At 33.9% G+C, this 27913-nt stretch overlaps 2 protein-coding genes across 3 annotated transcripts; both read left to right on the top strand.

The window, feature by feature from the left end:
* Positions 1-4569: 4569 nt before the first annotated feature.
* Positions 4570-6673, top strand: LOC110631219 (MYB-like transcription factor ODO1). Its single transcript, XM_021778974.2, has 2 exons — positions 4570-4947; positions 6021-6673. Exons 1-2 carry the CDS (start codon positions 4685-4687, stop codon positions 6595-6597), a joined length of 840 nt encoding a protein of 279 aa, XP_021634666.1. The 5' UTR covers positions 4570-4684; the 3' UTR covers positions 6598-6673.
* Positions 6674-11537: 4864 nt separating this feature from the next.
* LOC110631229 lies at positions 11538-13600 on the top strand. 2 transcript variants are annotated; one of them, XM_021778985.2, is made up of 2 exons: positions 11538-11693; positions 12679-13600. In XM_021778985.2, exon 2 carries the CDS (start codon positions 12704-12706, stop codon positions 13244-13246), a length of 543 nt encoding a protein of 180 aa, XP_021634677.1. In that variant the 5' UTR covers positions 11538-11693; positions 12679-12703; the 3' UTR covers positions 13247-13600. The 2 variants fall into 2 exon arrangements, with proteins under 2 accessions (XP_021634677.1, XP_021634684.1); XM_021778992.2 differs by lacking the exon at positions 11538-11693 and adding an exon at positions 11931-12516.
* Positions 13601-27913: the final 14313 nt, after the last annotated feature.

The following is a 27913-nucleotide window of genomic DNA, read 5'->3' as shown; positions in this document are numbered from 1 at the left end:
AGGAGAAAAAGATTTATCAAATACAAATTAAGTATTTCTTTGTTTATAAAATCATTATATTTTAATTCTCTTATTATTTAGTTTTTATAATTTTTACTATTATATTATTCCACGTCTTTGATTAAAATTTAAAATATTTTTTGAAAAAACATTTGATTTTACAAAATATAAATATAATTGAGTTTAAGAATAATAAATTAATTTTTAAAAATAAAATAACCTAATAATACCTTATCCCATGCATAATTGACTAGATACAATCTATTAGGATTATTATTTCATGAAAAATTATTATTTGATTAATATAAATAAACTCATCAGTTTATTTTTTAATTTTAAAAAATATATTAAAATATTTTTAATATTTTAAAAATTATTAATTTATTTTAATGGTTAAATATTATAAAAAATCTAAAATAGAGAAACTAATTAATACAGTTTTTATAAAATTAAATCATCGGTTAATAATATTTTTTTAAAATTACAGAATAACTTATTTTTTAATATATTTTTTTAAAAAAATTAAGTTGTTATTGATTATTGAGCTTTCTCATGATAGTAAATTTCTCTTATTTCATTTGCATTCATCAATGTTAATTAAGATAAAGAGGTGATTGACTTTCATTATATAATAATTCATCAACAAACTCTACTTTTTGAAATTAATTCACACATCAAACTTAAAATAATAAAAAATTTGGTATACATTTCCTGTCGTTGTCTGCGGATAATATATCAATACATACACAATTCTTTTTTTAATGTAAATTGAACTCCTATGAATTTCGAAAATATATACTAATTATATCTTTATAAAGAAAAAAAATTATGGTAAGGAAATTTAAGTTTATTTATTTATTTAAGTTTTCATATGCAAGGATATTTTTGAGCTATAAAATTAATTTTGTTTAAAATAACAGATTAATTAATAATTCTATTTCCAATCTTCACAGTCTTATTAACTTTTTTAAAAAAAATTCAATTTTCTTTTTTTTTAAAAAAAAAAAGATTTGGTATGGTTAGTCAATTGGTGTATTATTCACTATCTATTTTTGAACAAGAAGCCTTTATCAACAACATTTCCTTTATTCGGAAAACTATAAAAATAAAAAATATTTTTAATACCAATGAATTAGCTAATTTAGATATATGATGAATCGAATAGAAAATGGAAGCCGGAACCCTAATGGTGGTTGAAGTGATCATGAACTCACAACTGCTACAGTTGTGGCTAAGCCTAATACCAGACAGACCCAACCACACAAGCAAACTCATTCTCAGCTACCTCACCACAATGAGTATGGGGTTCCACCGTAACTTTCTCTCTCTCTCGCTCTATCTAAAAAATATATAAATTATACTAAATTCTACATCTAAAAAAATGCAAAAGTTTGATGGGTTTATAAGAAAGAAATCTTTTAATCCGTCAACTTTCTGATAAAAAAAGAAAAAAGAAAATTTAAACGTGGTGGATTATGCATTATTTCTGTTGTTGGGAGATTTTGAGCAAATCCCAAGTGTTTTTCTTCATAACCCAGAATTTAAATCCCTTTCCCTTATGCTTAAACATGCTTCTTAATCATCAAACACATATGAAAAAATTAATATTAATTCAATAGTTTAATATTAGGGGTGCAGTGCCTTACAAGTTATTTGAAACTTCCCATTTGAATTTTAACACTTGGCTAGAGGATAGCAGCTGCAATTGAGGACGAGATTCAGACCGAATCTGTTATGATTGTTGAATTGCGGCTGCCAATCACTTAGCTTCACGAATTGGATTAATCTATAAATTAGTGAATAATATAAGGCTGAGAAAACTTCTTTTGTTTGATCTCTTAACTCCTGTATTATGTCTTCTTTTTTTTCTAATTTTTTTCTCTTAATATGTTCTATAATCTAAACAAGTGATACCGAAGAGGGTAAAGGGTCCACATTGAACTACAATAACCTAAGCATAGAGATACAAGTCAAAACCCAAGAACTTGGACAATGAACTACCCCTAACCTGCCTATAGATTTCGACAGCAAGATTGCAAAAACTCAAAGGACATGGAAGTCCCTCAGGGAAGACAAGTGTAAGAGAGGACGACGTTGTTGGTTTCCGTGATCAGAACCATCAAAGCTTGTTCTAGATAACCTCCATATTCCACCTGAACTAAAAACTTGGCATGGACTTTAAGTCCCTCGGAAAATCAAGAAACCTTGAAAGACGACCCTGTGCATGAATCGAAAAATCCAGAATGTTTGTTGAAGCTTTTACGCACGTGGCATGTAGCTTGCATTGGTGCGTATCAGTGTTAATATAAACGTATATTGTCCGTATCAAATGAAAACTATAAATTAATCATGCTCTCTCTGATCTAATCTCTTTTGCCAAGATGTGCACGCATGTGTATGAGTGATATCAGTATATGCTTAATTAGCAGAAAATAATTATAAATATATAATTAAGTACCGGTTTCCATAAATATATGGTTATGAGAAAATTAATTAACATTTTATATGCTAAGTATAGTATTAATAATTCACAAACAAACTTTGTTTGTGTCTTGTACTGCGAAATAATGCAAATTAATCGCTTCCACATTACACTATTTTTTAATAATTTAAGCTAATATAAATTTAAGAATCGAATAATTACACAGTTAAAAAATAAATATGAAAAATAAATAATACTGGTTCACCAATTTAATTATATCCATATAATAATTTTTTATTTTTTATTTTTTATTTTTAGGTTTTAATCAGAATACATTAGAAAAATATTATATATTTATATGTTTAGAAAAAAATAAAAAGAATAAAATAATTTTAAGAAAATTCGGCACTTATAATCTTAATTTGATGGTAAGTGCATCTGAGTAAATCCGAAAGATTTCAGGTTCTACTCCAAATTCGCTTCGAGACTCCATATTTTAATGTACGGTATGATGTATAATCTATAATATATTATTAGACTCCATATCTCAATACAAAAATCTATACTCATCTTACAGTTTAAACTCTACACTAAATTACTACTATTAAATAAATTAATTAATTTCTTCATACTATTATAATAATAATTAATATTTGTTATGCTATAAATGGTGTATTCAACAATATAGCCAATAGCCCCCTTATTAGGACAAGGACTCATTCTTATGAATTCTATGCCCCTTTTTAATATCAAGTCGAAACCCTTTTCCTTCTGTAACAATAGCTCGGAACCAAATAACCTCATCACAGTATTTTTATTTATAATATTATATTTTTAACCTTAGCTTACTAATAACATTAGAATAGTATTTCGATCTAAAATAAAAAATATTTCTTTTATTCTAATTAAGAAAAGATCTCTTCAATAATAACATTAAAATAATAGTCCGATTTAAAATAGAAAATATTTCTTTTTCTCTGGTTAAGAAAATGTCTCCAAATATTATAAATGACAAATCTAATAGTTTGATATAAAAAAGTTGCAAGTCGCAAATTTTAATGCCAATTTTATTAAGTTTTTTTTAGTGATATATGTGGAAGGTTAATAAAGAAATTAAGAATGAATAATGAGATTGTTTTGCTTTCTTTAAAACGTCATTTGGTGAATGATTATAGAACTTAGAAGATAAGTAGCGATTAGGCAAGTTGTTAATCACTCTTGTGGCTTTGAGAGGGAAGCAACACATGTAATGCATACTCCAAGGAAAACAAGGAGAGTTTCTTGACAATTTTCACTTAGTACTATTTTGTCTTAGGACCTAAGTAAACAATTTTAATTATTTTCAAATGTAGAATCATATTATTCTTTCATTCATTACACCTATACTATTTTTCACTATTCAGCATAGTTGGTAGAATAATTCTATTTCGAAAAATTTCGACTTCAATTTCATTTCACCATATTTTCTATTTTATTAAAAAAATATTAATAACAGTAAATAAAAAAAATTAATTTATATCACTATGAAAAAACAAATGGTAAAACATATGTCAATCTGAAGTCCTTTAATTCAAATGTCCTTGGATTACAATTTCTTTTATTACGTTTCTATCCCTTTCGATGATGTGATTTTTCTTTTCTCCTCCAATTTCACATTTCTAGCATACCATATAGTCTTTGATATTCCTTCCAATTCAAAGCCAGAAAATTATTTCTCAAAAACCCATATCTGAGAGATTGATTACCAGTAAATAATCTTAGGGTTCATGTTGCAAATTCAAATTAAGAAATCTGACTTATCAGCCACAAGATATAAAAGACCATCCCAATAAGGACACGTAAACTTGGTGATGACGAAATTGGTGATGGAATGGTTGAGTAAGAGTGCAATCAGGAGGAATAGGGCTTGTGTAGGAAAATGGAAAAAAAATTTTCTTTTTTCAAATCACCTATAGCTCATGAGTCCTTTAGTCATCTTTCATTCTTTTGTCACTCAAATTTGTGTATCCAAACATACCCTAACAAGCCACTTCAGTTCCCAAGTCCCTTTCGCAAACCTATGGTGGACCCTTCTCTCCATCCATCCACACATGTTTTTCTATATATATACACAACACACACACACACACACTCGTGCAAATTATTTTACGGCGACGATCGGACTGTATACAAAGGTGGCTGTGGGCTTTCGAGTTTTTACGCCGATTAGTGCGCAAACTCGATCATATTGCTGGCGGTGTTTCCTTTGTATGTGTGTTTGATATGGGGAGACAACCTTGCTGTGATAAACTTGGGGTGAAGAAAGGGCCATGGACGGCTGAAGAGGATAAGAAACTCATCAACTTCATTCTTACAAATGGGCAGTGCTGTTGGAGAGCTGTTCCTAAGCTTGCTGGCCTTCGGAGATGCGGCAAGAGCTGCCGTCTTCGTTGGACTAATTATCTTCGACCTGACTTGAAGAGAGGCCTTCTCACTGAAGCAGAAGAAAAATTGGTTATTGATCTTCATGCTCGTCTTGGCAATAGGTTAATTAAATCTCTTTTATTTCATGCATTGCTATATTAATTCTTATTACAGAGAGATAATCATGCATGCAAAACATTTATTATTTTTTTAATGTTTTTGGTGCTTTTTTAATAATAATAAAAAAAAATTAATGAAGATGTTTGGTGAAGGCGGACCCACGAATGGGTTGTTTGGTCTCATATTTTTGAATAATTGTATTAACTCACCCTCATTTTAATCCCATGATCCTTAATAATTCATAAATTTATTTTTCAATTTTCATTTTAATAATTCATAAATTCCTTAATAATGAGTATTGATTATTTATAGGAGTTATCTGAAATCCGCTGTAATTAAAGATTATAATAAAATTATTATACGGATTGTATCGTAAATGTTTTCCATCCCATGGCGTTTAGCGGGGGTGGTTCATCGTGGACACGTCCTCTGCTGCCACAAGTGTAGTTGGACCATAAAACATCTTTTTGCTGTGAAAATAATTAAGTTTCCATGAAGAAGATAATGCATTTTGAAATGATGCGTTTGCTAATTGTAGTTGGAATAGCAATCCAATCATATATTTACATATAGATTAAATGCCCTGTAAGTTTATTAATACTGCCAGAATCAGATTTTCACTGCCAGCAGATTTCTTTATTTTTCAAATAATTCTTATGTTTGCATGTGATTGGGCTGCTATACCAACTATATAAGAATTGTAGTTGGTATCACCAACCTATGGTATAATTTTTAATGCATTTGAGGGGATGGTGCACCTAATATCATGTGACTGATTATACATGATTGTGATATTATCTTTTTTTCAACGATGATTAAAATATTTCAAACCATTTTCTTCTTATATGTACTTAATTTTGAACAAACAAGCAGGCTGATGATCCATCAGAAGTTTTGTCAGAGTTTTGAAAGTTGGTAGAAAATAGTAGATTTAATGATGCCATACGTTGATTTTAGCTTTCCCATTATAAATTTTCATATTATCTTCAGTTTGCTTAAAATTCAAGTAAGAATATGCATTTTCTTACAATTCTTTGTCTGGTTATTCATTTGAATTTGTTTTATATATACTTAGGTGGTCCAAGATTGCTGCTAGGTTGCCAGGAAGAACAGACAATGAGATCAAGAATCACTGGAACACCCACATAAAAAAAAAGCTTCTTAAGATGGGGATTGATCCAGTTACACATGAACCCTTCCACAAAGAGGCCAAGACTGAGGAGAGTTCATCCACATCCCGGCCAGATAATCTTCTACCGGAATCCGGCAGCACCACCAACAACAGTAGTTTGCACGAAAATGATGGCATCGTAAACTCCGAGGAAAATTCAAGCTCACCCCATGAAAACTGTTGCACCGATGAATCGACTCTATTAGATAGTATCTGCAACGACGAAACGCTGTTGAATAGTTTGTGGATGGATGAGCCTCCTCTAGTTGACGCATCATGGAACAATAATATTAATCCTCCTGCAACAGATGATGCTAAAAATGGCGAAATGGGTTATCCATATCCATATCCATTGTGGGAAGATAATTGCACCTGGTTATTTGATTGCCAAGACTTCGGAGTCCATGATTTTGGGTTTGATTGCTTCGACAACCTGGAATTTAAGTCACTGAACTCATTGGAGATGGAAGAAAAGCACTAGGTTAATATACTTATGTTACGTACGTAGTGAGAAAATTTTAAGGTTATATAATACGAGGAAGAAAATGGTACAGAAACAAAGTATATATGGTTGATGTGTAGCAAAACCTATGTTCTTTAGAGGTTTCTCACCAATCAAGTCAAGAACAGTCCCAAGAAAATTATTAAAATGTGACATCATTATTCTTGGTGCATACGTTGTAATCTAATCTTATGTAAGAGATAGGGACCCGTTTGGACCATTGTCTAAAAACAGAATGCTAGCTAGTGGGTTTTTTAGAAAATCATAACATTATTTGTATATAAATGTTGTATGCTATTGAAAATAAATTAAAGTGGATAATTTATATTATTTGTTGTTGGTTATACTAATTTTCATAATTTGGTGGAAATAAATATAATCTTTCTCCGTTTTATTTTTTAAATTATGTTATTTTCATCCATGCATATATATATAAAGTTTGGTTATTCTTTTTTCTTGTGTCTCCTTGTCTATTGGTGCATGTTGCTTTGCTGGTGGAAAATCAACTTCTCAAATTAGGTTGCTTCGGTCTTTGGTCGACTACTCAAAAGTCAGGACTATGCCATAACGCTTCTTTTTGTGAAAGCTGTACCAAGAGGTAGAGATCTAGATCCTAGTCTTCCTGGTGGCTGATTCAATACGCGAACCTCTTAATAGTGAATATGCTCTCTCCCTCGTCGTTTGTTGCCGATCTTGCTAAACTTAACACATCTCTTCTTATTGGTGGCTGATTTAGTTTGCATGTTGTATTTTTATACAACACCATGGTTTTGATGTCCGAGAAGTGTTGGGTTCTTTTTCCTCGTCGGCGATGGTTATGTCCCAATGGCTTGGGGTCCAAGTGATGTTATGCGGTACAAGGTTCTTTGATTTTTCCGGCTTCTTGCTAGTTTTTCGGATCCTCTGTCCGGATCTTATTCCTGGTGTTCGCTAGGGTCCCTAGCTAAAGCTCGCTGGGTAGGGTTCTGGGCCTTGGGATAGGTTTTTAGTACTGCTCGATCTGCTTCCTGTTGTAACTCTTTTTGGGTCTTTCGGATCTGTTTATGTTGTTTAGAGCTTAGGACTTTTTATTAACGAAACTGCTTATTTGAGAAAAAAAAAAAAAGAGTAATATTTCAGTGAAGACAATGGAGTAATAGAGTATGGACAGAGTTTAAGCGAAATTTGCCTGTCCTCTCATATTAGACTGATGCGGGTTATTTGCCCGTTGAATTTGATGTTTATATTAGTTACTGAGATTTTTTTTTTTGGCTTACTGATTGATGGATACGAGTATTTATTGTTGCCTTTTACTATATAATTTATCATTTTGTTTTCTCACTCTCATTAATATTATTAAATTTAAGGCTACCTATGTTTTTGTTGCTTCTGAAACTAATTCAAAGGAAAAGCCCCTGTATTCTATTGGATGTTAAATATATACAGCTACTTGTTTTAGAAGATAATGCCACCTAATTACTATACTCATGGACCGATTTTGGTAAAAAAATATATATTTATATATACTCTTAATAAAAATTAAATTTTTTTATATTTGATAGACTGTCAAGAATGTATTATCTACGCATCAATTCATGTTCTCTCTATTTAGTACGTTGTGCCTTAACTTGATTAGTATTTTAAAATATTGATGCAGATAAATTAGACGAATCAAGATTTAGTATATATGAGATTTTTACAGCAGTAAAAAAAAAAGAATATATTGTCTTTCTAATGAATAAAGTTTATTCTATCAAATCAGTCCAGTTTTATAAATTCTTGATTCATAATTGAAATAGCCTCTTGATTCATAATTGAAATAGCCTTTCGATTTCGTGATTAACACTTGAAAATTATTAGATAATTGGGTGTATAAACTATTTTTGACGCGTAAAGGAAAATACTTTATTTCGGAAGTTAATTCTTTCATGAGTTAATTACCCTCATTACGTTTATTACATAGTTGTGACAATACTCTTTCAGAATACAACAAAATAAAAAAAAATCATAAAAAATAATTTTATGATTTTTCAAAAGAAATTCAGATTGAAGATTTAAGGGAGAAAAGATGAATATATCGAAAATAACTATTTATGACTGTTGGAAGCGCCTTTTAAGACATATATATCTAAGCAACCGACTAGCAGTTTGGACTAAAAGAATATATGTATTTATCGTAAGATAATCTCGATCTGAGTTAATATAAGTCACAAAATAAATACTAAAAAAATCTTGTAATATGAGATTTTTTTTCTTTTTTTCTCATAATTTATTTAAACAAATTATTTTTATAACAGGTACCAATGAGACTTGAAAAACTTGATATAATTTTGAGCCGTGAAGAAAATATTAAAAATGATCTATGCAAGAAAAAAAAAAGAGGATATCAACAATTGTAATGTAGAACAACTTTCTATCAAATTGCACAAACATGATCTACATGCTGGTGTCAATGTGAATTTTCTGAAGAAACAATATGGTAGATAACACTTGCAATGTAAAAAATTATTTATCAAGTTACATACACTAAAATAAATCTAGACTTTAATAACACATGTTAATATTATTTGTACATGATGGTAAAAAGTAATCATATGTATTCAAGTATGCATAATAATTAAAATGTTATTAATTAAAAAAACTATATTATAGCACTAAAAAAAATAAAAAATAATGACGAAATTTATAATAATTTGAAATATCATCAATAAAATTACTGACCGTTTATTGATAAAAAATAGTAATTATATTTTCATTTTCATAAAATTTATGTATATTGCAGTAGCATGTTTTAAACTTTTAACAGAAGTTAAAGTTTATATGGCAGTTATGTTTTAGATTTGTGTAGAAAAAAAAAAAAAAACAGATGGGTGGTCTGAAGGAGAAAGAGATGGATATGTGTGGAGACCCAACACCTAAATATTCAAAAGAGGGCTCCATGAATATATGGATTGATGGGGGTAGTTAGAGCTAGTATGAACTCAAAAATTAAAAATTGAATTATTAGAAAGTGGAATGTGGAACGATGATGAGGTAATGGCGTTGTGTTTGACGAGTTTATCAGCAATACATTTTAGGAAAAATCATTAATAGTTATAATTATTTTTTTTATATAATTTTTTTTTAATTTTTAAAAAATATAAAAAAATCTAATAATTAGTAACTTTATTAATTTTAATCATTAAATATTTTATTATTTAATTTTTATAATTTAAAAAACTTTATTAATTAATCTTTTAAATTTATAAAAAATTTAATAATTAATTTTTTATATGAAAAATATTTTAAATTTTTATATAATATTTAATAGTTATAATTAATATAGAGATTGATTAGTAGATTTTTAAAATGCTAAAAATATTTTAATATATTTTATGAAATTGATAGATTAATTAATGATTTTTCATATTAAAATTTTCACATTTTATTTACTTAAAGCTTTAATTATAGGTTTCAATTTTCAAGTGTAGTTTTAAAAAGAAAAATCCATAAAATTATAAAGAGAGGGAGCAGGGTGCTCTAACTCTTTTGACGTGTGTGTTCTATCCAAAGCTAAAGCAACATCTGCTCATGGGACTCCACAGTATCTATGTGATGTGAAATATTAATTAATTACCAATGGTATTTTCTTTTCCACTCCTTCTGCCTTGTTTTTAAAATTGGCGTTAATTTGCTGTGTGAAAGCATTGGTCACTAATGTTTGTTGATATAATTAATCACAGAGTACATGTTTTTTTCAAATAACAAGAAAATTTCATTAATTTAAAGAAAACAAAGAAACAATGTGAGGAGGTGGGGTATCAATTCAAAATCCTTGACCTGACTCAGAATAAGCCGATGTTGCTAGAACATGAGCGATATCATTCGTAGATCTATGAACAAAAACACACTTTACTTCCTCATAACTAGATAGAAGCAGTTTATAATCTTGAATCAAAAGGCCAAAAGACGATAAATCATCTAATAAAACACAATTAACTGACATCACAAATATCTGAGCATCCAATTTGAAAAGAATTCGATCCCATCAACACTCTTTAATCCAGCTCAATACTTCCCGGAATGCTATAGTTTCAGCACACTTTGCATCCATCTAGCTATAAAAAGAGCCTGCTTTAACAGCCACAAAACTCCCATCATCCTTCCGGATTACACAACCGAAACCTACCGAACCTCGTTGACAGAATACATTTAAGTACAATTAAAAAATTATTATTTAATTTTTATAATATGAAAAAATTGTATTAATTAATTTTTTATTTTAAAAAATATATTAAAATGTATTTAATATTTTGAAAAGTTTATTAATTAATTAATATTTACAAAATAAATAATTTTATTCAACGAAATATTTTTATATATAATAAATGTAAAAATATTTATTATGCTATTTTATTATAATAAAAATTCATTTTTAAAAATATTTATTACATATAATAAATATAAATATATGTACTTTTAAATATAAAATTAGAATAAGATATATATTTAATTAGTAAAAGTTTTCATTTGTAATTTACATTAAATTTTATAAATTTAATTTAGGCTCTTAATTATAATAAAATTTAAAGTTTTTATTATATATATATATATATATATATATCAACGTAAATTGACTTTTTCTTTCACTAAACCTATAATAAATATGTTTTTTCGTTTACTTTTATTTAGTTATTTTTACAGAGTCAATGTCTAAAATTATTTATCATTATGATAAAATTAAAAAATATTAATTAGTTTTTTTAAAAAAAATAAAATTATAATATTCAATTTATATATTATTATGATATTAAAAAATGAACGATAATCTCGAAACAATCAAAACAGGCAAATTATGGGAAGAGGGAATATAATTTAATTTATTTATTTATTTTTTAATTAGAGTAAAAAACCTTAATCCCATATAAAACTGGACGGTAGGAGTATTACAACACTGAAATTATTGGACCTGGATAGCTGGCCTAGGCTCATTTCACAAAACAGCTGGGCTTGTTTATGAAATGAATTGTCGATTCTCCAAGTAGAAAGGAAGAACCCTAAGTGGATCGTGGTCGAGGACGATTCTGGATTTATCGTCTTGATTTCTTCTCTTACTGGTATGGAATTTTTCCTTCTTGATTTATTATCTGGAATTTCTTTTATACGCTTCAAAAGAAAATTGAAATAATTTATTCTAAACCCTAGAATCATCAATTTCCTTTGAGGAGAAGTTATATTCTGTTCGTTCTGCTAATTGACTTAATACAATTTAGGTTTTCGCTAAATGATTTTTTTTTTTTTTTTTTTTTTGTTTTTGTTTTTGTGGGTGGGTGGGTGTTGTTTGGTGTATGGAGCGTGTAGCTTTAGGTTGTATAGAAACATAGAAATGCTGTTGCCTGCATTGCCTTGACTTGTGAAATGTTAATTCTCTGTTTTAGGAATTTGGATTTTTCTGCATAGGTGTTTGCATGTGTAATTTATCATTTTTGGATCTCATTCTTCATGCTGGGCTTAGCTAAAGGCAATAACTCTGCTTTCTGCGAACATTTCGAAAGTTCAATTTGTTTTCTTAATATAATGAGCAAGGAATTATCTGGTCGATGTATTGATTGATTTGTAGCTGCATGTTTGAGTTTGATGCAGTTCCAAATGAGCTCTTATGTTGTCTACTCACTAGTATATCTTTTAAATGACTTGTTTACTCGCTATCACGATCAGCTTGAATTTAAGCATATACCTCAAATATGTAGCTTGTCCGTTTGTTGATCTGGCTTTATGGTTCCCTAATTGAATCAGGGTTGTGGCTAAGCTGACTTTTTCATGTTTAAGTGTAACCATGTGCGTGGACATGTAATCTTTCTAATGCTTGCTTGGTCTTATTAATTCGTCCACTGCTCCTTTTTGTATCCAGACGAAGAAGCACCACAATCCTTTTTCTTGGTATGCTATTTTCTGATTGAATAGATTTGGTGGCCTTCAATTATGCCTTATCTGCTGATTTCTTGGTTTAAACTGTGCTTTGCAATGTTGCATATCGTATATAGTCAGAAATACTTAACATTTTTTTCTGATTGGCAAAACATCTTCTGTGGATATCTTCAGGTAAAATTTCCAGATAATCACTGTTATGGGTGATTTTTCAATTCAGATCAGTTCTAACCTTGTTAATAGACTTGCTGATGATGGTGAGAAGTTGAAGAGGAAACCAAAGAAAACTAAAGCTAAGGTACCCCGAGAATCTGCCCTCCCCCAAACTAAGGTGAATGAAAAGCAACATTATGATGATCCTGAAACACCCAAAGGGATTCCTTCTCCAGGATGGCCAGTACAAGCTCCATTGTTCTTGCCAGCAACCCCATCTGCTCATTCTGTGAATACAGAGTTAGATGCAATTAGATCTGTCATTCAAGAAAGTGAAAGGGTTCTGGAAAAGTTGCAGAAGCAGGAGGATAGCATCGTGCAAGAAGTAACTGAAAGAGCCAAGGATCTTCGTGATAAGGAATTCAAGCTTCCGTATCAGAAGCCTATGCCCTGTTTGGCTGATTATGAAGCTTGTCGGGCATGTTACAAGGAGCATGGTAATGATATACTGAAATGTGCCCCTCTGACTAGGAGTTATTATGATTGCGTACGCAGAGTTAAGCAGCAATCTAGTTTGGCAGGTCAGTAGTTTTTCATGGAGGAAAACTTTCAGATTCATCATAGACATTGATTCCAAGCCAATTGCCAGTTTGAGAGATAAGTGATTACATCTTTGAATGCAAATAAACCAAACATTGATTCTCATTACTGTTATTGGAGTATATCCTCTGCTTTCTTGATGTCATTTAGGATTTTTGTTAAATCTGTTGCTTCTTTCTATCCGGGAACTGTGTTTTGCTTCCAACAAGTCAACTTTCAGAGTTTGGACATTGTACTAAGCTTTTGATTCCTGCACATTGACATCACAGCTTTGTTGCTGTTGAAGTCAGAACTCTACTTGTAGCCCACCCAATGAATATCAGATGCATGATACTTTTCACAATATTCTGTCAAGGAGAATTGGCCTATGCTGTTATATTGCTATTGTGTGTTTACAGTCATCCAAGAAAGTTGATGTTATCTCATAGAGCATCCGCCTTGGTTATCATACAAGTAATTTGATTTCAACATCATAGGTTTATCCCTTAAGTAAGGTAAATATTTGAAAACCCAAATACTATATATAGTTGATCAATTGGTGTTTCAAACCTGATCGGATAGACGTTCAAGTTTGAAGATGGGTGAACAATGGTTATACTTGGTTTGAGTTTTATTACTAAAGATCTTATATAGGGGGAGAATGGAAAAATGATATCTTTTCTTCCTTTCTTCTTGGGAGCAAGATCTTGCTGTGAATGAGTTGTGTGTATGGGTGGCAAATGATTCAATCCATATCAAAATTTGTGATTTTAGTTGTAAGATATAGGAGAATTAGAAGACTGCTAAACTATTTTTGTTGAATAATTTAAAAAGATTCTCCAAAGTTTCATTGTTTTTGTAATAGTTACCATTGTCAATTTGATTATTGATCTTCTTCTTGGTTATTGCAGCTGTCATCCCTTTCTCTAGCCCTTACTGTTCTTTGAATTCATGCGTATTCTTCCTTTTCTTTAATTTGTTATATAGTATCTTGTTTAGGGTTCTGTATTCATTGATGTTATTAGTCTTTAGGTTTGAGTGAGTTCTATAGATTTGAAATGACGTTTTCACTGTTTAGCAATTGAAATATGAAGTTGAATATTAAGAAAAAAAATAAATAGAAAATTAGGATGGTTTTTTAAATCCTAAAAGGTTATTTAATTTATTTTTTAAATATAAAAAACCTATTTGATTTTTTTGATAGTTAAATAATCTATTAGACCCTGAAAAATGTGAGAACTTATGTAATTATTGATTGGAATAATATTTTTTTCCTGAATTTTTGGTTAATGACCGCTTTTGTCTAAAATTAATTTTTTATTTTAATTTAACCAAATCTTTTTATTTAGGATAAGACTTGCGATGTTTAAAAAAATATTGTGATAATATTTTTAATTTTAATGATAAAATATTAATTTCATATTTTAATATTATAAAATTATTCAATAATTGTTATAAATCTTTGTTTTAAATTTTCCTATTTTAATTGTCATAGTAAATAATTTATAATAATAAACATATAAAAATATTATTAAAAATTAAAAACTTATTATTTAATATTTTTTTGGAAAAAAAAGAAAATTGGATCTGAAAAAAGTGAGATAAATTAGGTATAAAATTTTTGGATAAAATTTAGGTCTATTTAATTTAATGATCGGATACAACCGATAACTAGAAAGATATATATATATATATATATATATATATATATATATATATATATATATATATAATATAAATTATTTTTTTAATATTTTAACTGTCACCTTTTTAAACATTGATTTAAAGTTTAAGATTGTGTTTATTTGTAAAAAATCATTTATATTTAAAAAATATTTTTTGTATAAAATATTTTTTAAAAATATTTTTTATAAAATAATTTTTAATAAAATAATTTATTCTTTATAATTTTATTTTAATGTAAAAATAAAATATATTAATAATACAAATTTATATATATAAAAATAGGTTTTAATAATATATTTAAAGTGTGAAAAATTATTTTTTTCTTTAAAGAACGAAATTATTTTTATTTGATTGGAAAAATATTTTTTATTACTTAAATTTTTAAATGTTTTAAATATAAAAAATAAAAATAATATTTTTTAAAAAATATTTTCGTAAAATAAACAAAGAATAAGGTTTAAAAAAAAAGTTTTCTTCAATTATTGATCCAATACTTTAAGATACATAAGCACTTTGCCTATACTATTGATATAAAGCAAAACACATAAGAATATAAACAATATTGAAAATCAAGAAATGGTTAATATTTAATCAATGATAATCAAATAAAATTCTTTTAATTTAAAACTATAATATACAAAATAATTGATAACACAAATTTCTATATCACTTAGATATTATATTTATTTATACTTTATAAAGCCTCTTGTAATTCAAGAAATTTTCAGGTTTTGTTTGATGGAGATAATTCAGTCTAGAAATTTTAAATTTTCAAAAAATACAATTTTATTTGGTTATCAACTTTATCTTGACTTTTTGAAAGTCGGATGATTTTCTTATTGGAAAAATAAATTATTTTTTAATTTAATTAAATTACTTTTCAAAAATAATTTTTTCAAACTAAACGGTCTTAATTTTATTATTATATAAAACTCTTAAAAATTTTTTATTAAGAATTCTTAGTTTTCCTGCTTTTTTTTTTTTAAGCTATTTTTCTAGCTTGTTGTTTAAGATGTTTTTATTTAATTTCGATTTCTTTATTTGTATTTTAGTGTGGCCTTTTCTAAACAAAAAGTCAATTTTGACTGATCATCTTATATTTAGAACTCTAAACTATATAGGATATTATATTTTCTATTAATTTTACGAAAATGTATTATTTTTAGATAATTTATTATAATGTATTATCCAAATATTCATTTATATATATATATTTTTTGAAACTAATATGTGCTAATTATATTACTAATTTCGTATTTGTGAAAATAGGGATGAGACGTTTTAGATTATAATTAAACCAAAATGAATTAATTTAGTTTTTCAGTTATTAAACTAACCTTGCCAATAATAATAAAAAAAAACTTTAAAACACCATTCTGTTTACATTAAATAATTTGTAATTAAAAAATATATTTTATAATTTTTTTATTGTTTGGTTGTAATTTAAAAGATAATTCTGACAAGCATAATAAAATCAATCACGAACACTCTGTGGGGGTCGCATACTTGAAGGAGATGACACCCACAATGATGGAACAAAATTCAGAAATTTAATGGCCGAACTCATGGTGCTGACAGGAAATTAAGCCAAACATTTCCGATCTCTTTCCAATGCTTTGCAGCATTAGATTTGCAAGGCCTGCAGAAGAAGCAAGGGGAAGATCATGCAAAGTTTGTGTTGGAATATTTTTCTTTTTCCTTTCAAAAAAATATATTAATAATTTTAAGATAATAAGTTAAAATTATGAAGATTTTAAGTTAAAATTTAGATTATTTATAATTTTAAATATGATTTGATAGATATTATTATATATTTTTTCATTTTTTAAGAGTTTAAATAATTTTATTAATTCGATAATAGAGAAAGATTAAAAATTGATTACGGGCATGCCAATATCTTTTTAATTGGTATAATCATATGTAGCTTTAAATTTATTAGAATAAAATTAAATTTTATTTGCACCGAATCAATTCATTAAGAGATAAAATATTCTAAACGAGTATTTTTCTTTTTATATATATATAAACTTAAGAAATCGTAAGAAGTTAGTTAGAAATTTTATTAATGTGCTAGATAAGAAACTTGATCAATTCTCCTAGTACTTAGTTGTGCTAATAAATAATTAATATGTATTTATTTGTTGCCTTCAATGGTAAAATGACTTCACATGGTATAATATTTATTTTCCTTAAAAGCTTCAAGATGTTTTTCTTAAATTTAACAAGGGATCACTGGGTGGTGACAAGTATAAGTGAATTTTTCTGGTGTATAACCACATATGTAAAGGGTAAAAAAAAAAGAATGATGATGTATTATAAGCGTAATACTATATAAATATGGAGCTAAGGATTGGTGAATTATATTAGATATATTGAGAAAAATTAATTATTATTAATATTAATCCAAATGTTAAATCATAAATGTAAAGAATTTATGATATGTAATAAGAATGCGATTAAAACTTGAACTTTTGAATTATTTATACATTGCTTTTTAGATTTGTTATTAAAATCAATTGTTTTGAGTAAGCAAATATGATATTTTAAGTTTTGATTTAAATTTTATTAATTTTTAATCGGATTGAATAGAGTGGAAGAAAAAGAAAGAAGATGTATTTCTATTCGTATTAAAAAGACAATAAAATTACTGCAAATTAGATAAAGACTTTAACAAAAAGGGACTTGTAGAGTGAATTCTTCTAACAAAGGAAGTTGCAGAGAAACACAAAAGTGATGCTTGGAGAAAACGATGGATCTTTATAAAGGTGGTTTCGATGGCAACGTTAAATATGGTACGATAAACAATGCTGTAGCCGTCAAAAGGTTCAGTAAGCGAAGCGATGTGAGTAACAACGAGCCAATCTTGAAGGGCCATATGTTCTGGATCTTGATAGAAGATGTCAGTTTCCTCCTCTCAAACGTCTATTACATGTTCATCTATTGCTAATACAATAGAAGTCGGGTCAAGGAGATTATCTTCGATTATCCGCTCTGTAACAGCCCGAAAATCCGGACCGCTACCGGCGCTAGGATCCAGATCGGCTTAAGGCCGCCGGGACCCGTAGCAAACCTAACATGCATCATGTACATCTGGTATAATCCCAAACATAAACAAACATAAACATAAAAACTGAAAACTTTTTCTTTCTTTCATACACCAAGCTTAACCTGTGCATGCACAAACTCATAATCATAAACCCCAACACTAGAGTTCTCATCAACAACTCTAATGGGGCAACATATAATAAGCTTGGTTTTCCTGTCTCATTAAAGACATACATAAGGACCATATACAGAGGGATTAACCACACTTCTAGGGCAAAGCACAACTCTATCTATTACATTACATTAATCTACATCATAACATTTTTACATTTCATTACATATCTTTATCTTACATCATGTCCACTACTACTCTATTACATGACTCTGACCATAGACATAACCTGCTGATCTCCTGACTATCTCTGACCCTGCAAACCTGGGGTTAGGGGAGAGGGGTGAGCTATAAAGCCCAGTGAGCTGAAACCATACTAGCAAAACAGTTCATTTACAAGTATGCCATCATGGAATGCATCACATCACAAACATATCACATCAAGGATGAACTTGTCACCTTTAGCCCTCTACATATCGAAATATGTCCAACTATGCCAGGGGCGGTTAGGCCTCACCTGGGCTTCCCTTACTAGCACCTATCATAATATGTCCAACTATGCCAGGGGCGATTAGGCCACACCTGGGCTTTCTATCTCATACCATGTCATCTCATATCATATTGAGGGCTAAGGATCATCCAATACCCATCCACATTAACAACATATTATGCAATGCATCATATTCATGGATTCTAATGCAAAACAACCTAATACATATCATGGCATTTTATGATGCATGGATCATGCTCTAAAAACATTTAATTTAAAGCATTAGGTTTAGTTCCACTCACCTCTGACTAGCTCGGGGCCGACTCTGAAACGGCTGACACTGCTAAACACCTCGGTTCCTCGGGTCCGATCCTACACAGGTGGACTCTAGTGAGGTGCCAAACACACCCTAAACAACACATAAACAACTCCCCAAAAACCCCCTAAAACATCAAAGAAACATGCATACAGAACACTCATGAAAAGGCTGCACAGGACACTTTCGGCGGCACTTTCGGCGGCCGAAGGTCCCTTCCAGAGACGAAAGTCATGCAGGTTCGGGAGCGCCTTCGGCGGCCGAACCCTTTCTCCAGAGACGAAAGTCATGCACTTTCGGCGGCCGAACATCACCTTCGGCGGTCGAAAGTCTGCTTCAGCTCTGAAACATAACTTTCGGGGGCAAGGTTTGGCGGTCCAACCATGCATCCATAGGCATGTTCGGCGGCCGAAACCACCTTCGGCGGTCGAACTTGAGTTCTTCCAGAACTCAGCCCTTGTGCATACAAGCCTCCCAACCCCCCAAAACAAGCATCCAACCTTTTAAAACATGCATAAACTTCTCAAAACCATGCATAAACCCATAGTCATGCATAAAGGAGCTTAACAACTAGATTTAAACTCTAAAAACAACATCCAAAGCATGCATAGATAGCTTATGACCCACATAGGCTAAAACCATCAAAACACCCCAAAATCTCACTTGCTCTTTCCCAATCATGCATACACTCTCCCACATGCATAAACTGGCTTAAACCTTCAACATAACATCACATAAACATGCATTGGGCATAAAACCCACATAAACCCTAACACGCATATCTACCCATACTCAACCATCAAAACATCATTAAACTTACTAAAACTGCATTAAAACAGTAGGGAAGCAAGGATCTACACTTACCTCTTGAAGATCGAGGGGTGGTGTGATCCCTAACTCGGAGGTGTGGAGGATCCAAGCTCCAAAAGCCTCCAAGCTCCAAAACTTCTATTTGGGTTTCAAATCTTCAAAACAAGGGTAGATCTCATGAAAACTTGAAGGATGGGTAGAGAAAAATATGAAAACGACCAAAGGAGGACCAAAACTCACCTGAGCTCGAGAATGGGGAGAAAACTCGCCCATTTCCGATCTGAGGGCTCTTTATAGGTGGCCTGCTGAACCACCTTCGGCAGCCTAACATGCCCCCTAAACTCATGCATGTTCGGCGGCCGAACTTGAGGTTCGGCGGCCGAACTTGAGGTTCGGCGGCCGAACCTTGGTTCATTCAAACAAGGCTTTCGGAGGCCAAAGGCACTCCCGAAACCTTTCCATGTTCGGCGGCCGAACTTCACTTTCGGCGGCCGAACCTGGCAAATGCCTCCTTGGTCTTTTCTTTTCAAAACTCAAATCTTTTTCATTTAAAACCATGAAATCAGTAAAAACATTTTAGAAAACACCTTTTACCCTACAAGAAGACTCTAGCATCATCAAAATCCCAGATTCCAACGGAGATTCTGCCGGAAGGTAGAGATTCCGATGCCGGAATCTAGCCGGATATTACATTCTTCCCCCCTTTAAGAACATTCGTCCCCGAATGTTCAAACAACAGGCACATGCATATACATAACATAAGCACAATCATAACAACACATAGGCTCTAATCTATAAAGAAACACGATATTACTGGAGTACGAACTCTCGGTCTCCCTGGTGCACTTTTCATCTTAAGGTGATTCTAAGGGACTTTCACCATCGGGATTTTCCTCGTTTCCACACTTACTGACTTGAGTGTCTGCGGTCCGCACTAGCTGCTCAACATAGGTGAGATCCTCTACGATCTCCACCTCTGGTTCCTTTAAGAACCTCACTCGGATCCGACACGAACTCATATACCGTGAAAACATGGAAAAAAACGGATGGATCTCTCCCATTGAAGTGGGCAAATCTAACTCGTGAGATACATTCCCAATCCTTTGCAGGATTTCAAAGGGTCCAATGTATTTGATAGCTAATTTACCTTCCTGCCCATTATGAATCATCCTCTCTTTAGGAGACACCTCCAGCAATCCTCAACTTTCTTGAGGACTTCAACATGCTTCCGCTGCGCACTCTGACAAAACTCTTCTCTCTTCTGAAACTCTACATGCCTCTAGTGGACAACTTCATAACTCTCCTGCTGACTTACAGCAGTTCTGATTCTTTTCATTTTTTGATTACTGGCTTCCTTCTCACTGTACTAAGGGATGGGGATAAGTTGTCGAGTGGTTTCCAGTTAAGGGCATCTATCAAAATATTTTCCTCACCGTAAAATGAACCTTGAAGTCATAACCACTACACAGTTTTTACCCATCTCCTTCTGCCACTGGTTCTTCCCCCTTGACTCAAGATGTATTGCAAGCTCTTTCGATCCGTAAGGATCTACCATCATACCTTATACAGGTAGGGATGGCAACGGATCGGGTATTTTCGGGTACCCGATCCGACCGAACCCTAATAAAACGGATTTGGGTAGTTATAATCGGGTTTGGGATGGGTTCGGATTTTAAAAATAATACCCGTTGCGGGTTCAGATCGGATTCGGGTTTTATGTACAGGGTACCCACTACCCGAACCCGTTTATATAAATAATTAATTTAATATAAAAAATATATTTTACAATAATATTTATAAATTTTTTTATATTTTTTTATTTAAAAATTTAAATTTAAATATTCTTTAGAAATATTATATTTTTTAAATGAAAATTATTAATGAAAAATATTTTTTTATATAAATTATTAATTAAAATATATAAGATTAAACGGGTTCAAGTTTTATTCGGATAATAATAATCGGATTTGGAACGGATTCGGATAGTTTAAATTAATTTTTAATCGGATTCGGAACGGATTCGGATATTACTAATATAAATCGAGTTCGGATTCGGGTAGTTCAATTTTCGCGGGTACCCTACCCGGTTACATCCCTATATACAGGCATCGCCTCTACATCTTGAGTGTAATACCCTACTAGACTCCGGTATCGGAATTTCCTACCGTCCGGTGGAATCTCGGATGTCGGAAACCTCTAGAAGGGTAAAAGCATGTTTTATGAAATGTTTTCATGTTTTTAATGGTTTTAAGTATGAGATATATTGAGGTTATAGTTGTGCTTGACCCTATGAGTATTGTTGTCCCTTTTGATACATGATCTATAGATATGTTTATGATGTTCATGACGGTTCAAGCTCAATGTATGATGAGATACCCCATTGGAGCATTGATGAGGACTCCAGTGGTGCTTATGTTTATGATTATGTAATGTACAGGTTGAGCTTGGTTGATATATGAGAATGTTTACAGATTCTTTTGAGTTTGTTTGATCATGTATGGGATGTAGAGTCCTGTCTTGTATGATGACGTGCAATGCCATGATTATATACATGTGCATTGATGCTATGATATGTATGCTATGTTTATGATGCAGGTTCATGTGTTTTCACATGAACCATACGATGCTAATGTTTGTGCCATGTGTGCTGTCTTTCAGAAAACAGGATGAGAGGAACTCGTCGATCCGCAAGATTGACTGGAGTGCCACCTCAGGACGAGGGCACTGATGCCCGTCCTCCAGCATTGCCTAGGGCAATGTCTAGTAGGTCTAGCAGAGAAAGAGCAGTGAGAGACCCTAGAAGGTCTTTGGATCTGGGTAGAAGCAGATCAGTAAGAGGAACAGTACAGGGCGGTATGTCAGAGGAGTTGGGGGATCAGATGGATGTGGATCAGAGGAGGGACAGCAGTCTTGGAGTGAGTATGTCGGAAGAGGGAGTGGGAGAGTCCCAAGGAGGCACTCAGGCCTCGGGATTTGTTCAGCCACCTTACTACCCACCCTTTTCTCATAGCCCCGGGTATTCGATGGGAGGTACATCGGATTACCCCAGTTTTAACCCTTATCACTCTCAGATGCCATACCCACCATACTACCCACCATACTCACAGTACCCTATGTACCCACCTCCACCATATTACCCAGGTACGGCACACCCTACCCCGGGGGATGCTGCACCTTCTCCATCACCAGCAGCACCTACTGTCCCAGAAACCCAAATACCTCAACCTAGCTCATCTGGAGGGGGCAAGGTTAAGATGACCGACTACATGAAGTTGGGTGCCCTGCAGTTTGAAACTGGTGATGACCCGTTTGTTTATCTTGAGAGAGTCAAGGTGATAACAGATGAGATAGGGGCGGATGACAGTAGAGCCATTCAGATGGCTGGGTTCACATTAAAATGTAAGAAGGCCCGTGAATGGTTCAAGAACTATGTGAACCCTAGGGTGGACAGTATGTCTTGGGAGGAGTTTGCCAACGAGTTTGCGGGATGGGCTTTCCCTGAAAGCTCCAGGGAGCTGAAGATGATTGAATTTGAACAGTTGAGGCAAACAGATGAAATGAGTGTAGATGAATATACTGACAAGTTTATGGAGTTGCTGCCATTTGCTGGGCAGAACTTGGACACAGACCAGAAGAAGTCAAGGAGGTATATCATGAAGCTCCATTCCAGGTATTCCTCCTTGATACAGTCAGCAGATAGAGAGAGTTTCCACGCCATAGTGGATATGGCCAGGAGGATGGAGGCTAGTGCTATCATCGAGGGAAAAGTCAAGCAGTCAGTGGCACAGCCTTCTGGGTTCAAGACCCCAAGTGGGGGAAAGATGGACCCCTCTTCTCTGAGTTTAAGCAGTAAGAAGTGGAGTAACACCACCAGGAAATCAAAGAAGAATAAGTTTTGGAGCACAGACACCCAGATCAGAAAGCTAAGAAACAAGGAAATCCCGATGGTGAAAGTCCTGTGGAACCACCACAATATAGAAGAATGCACCTGGGAGACACGGGAGTCCATGCTCCAGCAGTACCCTCATCTCTTTTAAGGTTAGATCTCTATGTGTTTATATGTTATGTATGTATGTTATGTTTTATGTTATGCATGTCCTAGTTGAGGAACATTCGGGGACGAATGTTCTTAAGGGGGGGAGAATGTAATACCCGACTAGACTCCGGTATCGGAATTTCCTACCGTCCGGTGGAATCTCGGATGTCGGAAACCTCTAGAAGGGTAAAAGCATGTTTTATGAAATGTTTTCATGTTTTTAATGGTTTTAAGTATGAGATATATTGAGGTTATAGTTGTGCTTGACCCTATGAGTATTGTTGTCCCTTTTGATACATGATCTATAGATATGTTTATGATGTTCATGACGGTTCAAGCTCAATGTATGATGAGATACCCCATTGGAGCATTGATGAGGACTCCAGTGGTGGTTTATGTTTATGATTATGTAATGTACAGGTTGAGCTTGGTTGATATATGAGAATGTTTACATATTCTTTTGAGTTTGTTTGATCATGTATGGGATTTTCAGGTTTACAGGTTATATGTCAGGCTTGCTACGGGTCCCGGCGGCCTTATGCCGATCTGGATCCTAGCGCCGGTAGCGGTCCGGATTTTCGGGTTGTTACATTGAGTGCAAAGATTATCATCGCCATCTCTAGATCATGTGTAAGATGATTTAACTCATGCTTCTTCAGCTACTTAGAAGCATAAGCAATCATCCAACCTCTTTACGTTAACACACAATCTAGTTCCACCCGGAACGCATCACAGGACACTGTGACATCTTCATTACTGGCGGACAGAGCCACCACTGGTACTGACATCAACATTTCCTTCGGCTATTCAAAGCCTTCTTCACACTGAGTAGACCACACAATCCTCTGGTTCTTCTTGATCCATCTGGTCATAGGAGCGGCAACTCTAGAGAAGTTCTAAATGAACCTCCAGTAGGTAACCTGCCCAACCCGAAAAACTCTTGATCTATGCCACTACAATGGGTCTGGGCTAGTTAGCTACAACTTCAACTTTCTCGGGTCTACCTCACTTTTCCTTTTTCCCGACATACCATGACCCAAGAAAGGTATGCTCCTCGACTGTAACTCACATTTGGAAAACTGGGCATCCAAGCCAAGTTCTCTCAGGATCTGCAATCCTGATTTCAGATAATGGGCATACTCTTCTGCATTTCTGGAACTCACCGAGGTACCGTCAATGAAGACAATAACGGAGTGATCCAGAAACCGACTAAAACTCTGCTTATGAGATCCATGAATGCTGTAGGGGAGTTCATTAACCCGAACGACATTCCTAGAAACTCATAGTGCCCATATCTGGCTCTAAACACTGTTCTCTGTACATCATCTTCCTTGATCTTAACTGATAGTACCTGGACTTCAGATCTATTTTGGAAAGGCAACCAGCTCCTGCTAGCTGGCTTAAATAGATCGTCGATCCAAGGTAACAAATACTTATTCTGGGTAGTGACTTTGTTCAATGACTTGTAGTCGATACAAAGTCCTAGGGATCCATCCTTCAACCTCGTAACAACACTGGAACACCCTAAGGTGAGGTGCTTAGTTAGATGGGAACCCTTGTCTACCAACTCTTGCAACTGATCCTTACGACTCTTTTAACTCTGATGATACCATCCGATGGGGAGGGATAGAGATTGGTCCAATTTCATGCATTACTTCTACTTTGAACTCTATCTCCCTGACAGGTGGTAGTCCTGGGAACTTGTCTGAGGAAACATCTAAAACTCTCTAACAACTGGCACTGAGGCTGGCTCCCTGACCCGACCATCAAACTCTCTCTAAAGAGCTAGAACCCTTGATAACCTTTCCTGAACAACCTATGAGCCCGTAGGGCTGATATCATACCTCTAGGTATCCCTACTCTGTCCCCTCTAAGGACTACCTCTGATCCATCCTGACCTCTGAACCTGACTACCTTGTCTCTGCAGACTTAGGTAGTGCCACTAGTAGAAGAACCAATCCAACCCTAGAATGACGTCAAACAGTCAAATCTAGAACCGCTAGGTCAGCTGGAAGGCATCTACTCACAACATACTCTGAACTATACCGGCAGACTAACTCTGCCACTGATGGATCGCACTTGGGTCCACCGACCCAAAGGGGATACTCTAACCCATAAGCTATCAAGCCCAACCTCACAATGGCTCACAAAGCAAACAAAGAAAGAGAAACATCAGGGTTCATAAAACATACACATCAGAACATACTAGAGTGAGATTACCTGATCCCATCGGGTTCGATGTGTTAGCCTCCTGCTGGGTCATAGTGAAGATCCGTGCTGGAGCTGATGGACCTTCACTTGGGAAACCTGTTGAAGAAGGAGCTATCCCTCTTCCTCTGCCTCTGCCCTGTGCCATGGCTGGAGCTCCTGGCTGAGCCATTCTACCTGAAACTGTCTGCTAGGACTGTGTCATCAAGGTCGCGGTGGGACACTCACGTGCCATGTGCCCCTCTGTCCGCACCTGAAACATGCCGTTGTCCCCACCAAACAGACTCCCTTGTGCGGCCTACCGCACCTCGTACATCTGGAGTTACCCGAACCAGAGCTCGAACCATCACCTAATCCCAGACCAGACTTTAACCGGTCCCAGAACTTGCTCTTCTTCGATCTTCTGAGGCCTCTGCCTCCCTTCTTACTCTTTGTGACAGCCTCGCTCAGAGGGGAGAGATTAACATTACTTGTCCCCGGGGCTTTGGAACCCGAAGACTGTGCCACGTACTGTTTAACTGTCCCTTGAAGGATGGCACTAGCCTCCATTTTCCGTGCCATATCCACTATAGCATGGAAACTCTCCCTTTCTGCTGATTGAATCAACGAGGAATACCTGGAGTGAAGCTTCATAACATATCTCCTAGACTTCTTCAGGTCTGTGTCAAGACCTTGTCCTGCAAACGGCAACAGCTCCAGGAACCTGTCTGTAAACTCATCTACGCTCATCTCTTCCGTCTGCCTTAGCTGCTCAAACTCAATCATCTTCAGTTCTCTGGAACTATCTGGAAAAACCCATTTTGCAAACTCATTGGCAAACTGCTCCCAGGATAAGCTTTCCAACCTTGGGTCCACATAGTTTTTGAACCATTCCCTTGCCTTTTTGCATTTCAATGTGAACCCTGCCATCTGAATGGCTCTACTGTCACTTGCTCCCAATTCATCAGTTATCATCTTCACCGTTCTGAGGTACTCAAAAGGGTCATCACCTGATTCAAACTTGGGGGCATCCAACTTTAAGTAATCTGTCATCTTTACTTTACCCCCAACTGATGAACCAGGTTTGGGTGTTTGGACATCAGGGACTATTGGTTCTGTTGGCTGTGGAGGAGGTGCAGCATTCCTTGGGTTAGGGTTTGCTAGACTTGGGTAAAAAGATGAGGGTGGAAACATGGGGTACTGTGGGTAAGGTGGGTAAAAGGGTGGATTGGGCATAAAGGCGGGATATGGGCTGCAATGAAAGAAATCCGATGTACCTCCCATCGGATACCCCGACCCTTGCGGGTAGGGTGGATACTGTGGTGGAACAAAGCCCGAGGCCTGAGTGCCTCCTTGGGACTCTCCCATATCCTCTTCTGACATACTCCTGCCCAAACTGCTATCTCTTATCTGATTATCCTCCTCAGTTTCCATCACATCTGCTGACATACCACCCTGAACTGATCTCCTCCGACTTGCATCAAAAGACCTTCTAGGGTCCCTTGATGCACCTTCTTTGCTTGTTCTACAAGATCTTGCCCTCTGCAGAGCAGGGGAATGGGCATCCATGCCCTCATTCTCTGGTGGAGCTCCAGTCAACCTTATAGATCGACGAGTTCCTCTCATCCTGACTTCTGAAAGCATAACATAACACATAAACATTAACATCAAATGGTTCATGTGCAAACACATGAACCCGCATCACATACATAGCATATCATTAATGCACATGCATAAAATCATGGCATTTCACATCATCATACAAAACAGGACTCCACATCCTATCCTAGTGGACATGATCTCTCCTATTGTACTTGCCCTTCTATAACCTCTATGAGCCAGACACACTATAGGTCCGACCATGTGAACCTAGGGCTCTGATACCATTCTGTAACAGCCCGAAAATCCGGACCGCTACCGGCGCTAGGATCCAGATCGGCTTAAGGCCGCCGGGACCCGTAGCAAGCCTAACATGCATCTTGTACATCTGGTATA

This window comes from Manihot esculenta, chromosome 1, assembly GCF_001659605.2.
Source record: "Manihot esculenta cultivar AM560-2 chromosome 1, M.esculenta_v8, whole genome shotgun sequence".
In the NCBI taxonomy this organism is placed as follows: domain Eukaryota; kingdom Viridiplantae; phylum Streptophyta; class Magnoliopsida; order Malpighiales; family Euphorbiaceae; genus Manihot; species Manihot esculenta.
This window is presented reverse-complemented; position numbering and strand designations above follow the sequence as displayed.

Coding starts and splice junctions, on each gene's coding strand:
- LOC110631229 (XM_021778985.2), top strand. CDS start 12,704: ATGGGTGATTTTTCAATTCAGATCAGTTCTAACCTTGTTAATAGACTT.
- LOC110631219 (XM_021778974.2), top strand. CDS start 4,685: ATGGGGAGACAACCTTGCTGTGATAAACTTGGGGTGAAGAAAGGGCCA. Junction 4,948..6,020: donor CATGCTCGTCTTGGCAATAG/GTTAATTAAATC, acceptor ATATATACTTAG/GTGGTCCAAGATTGCTGCTA.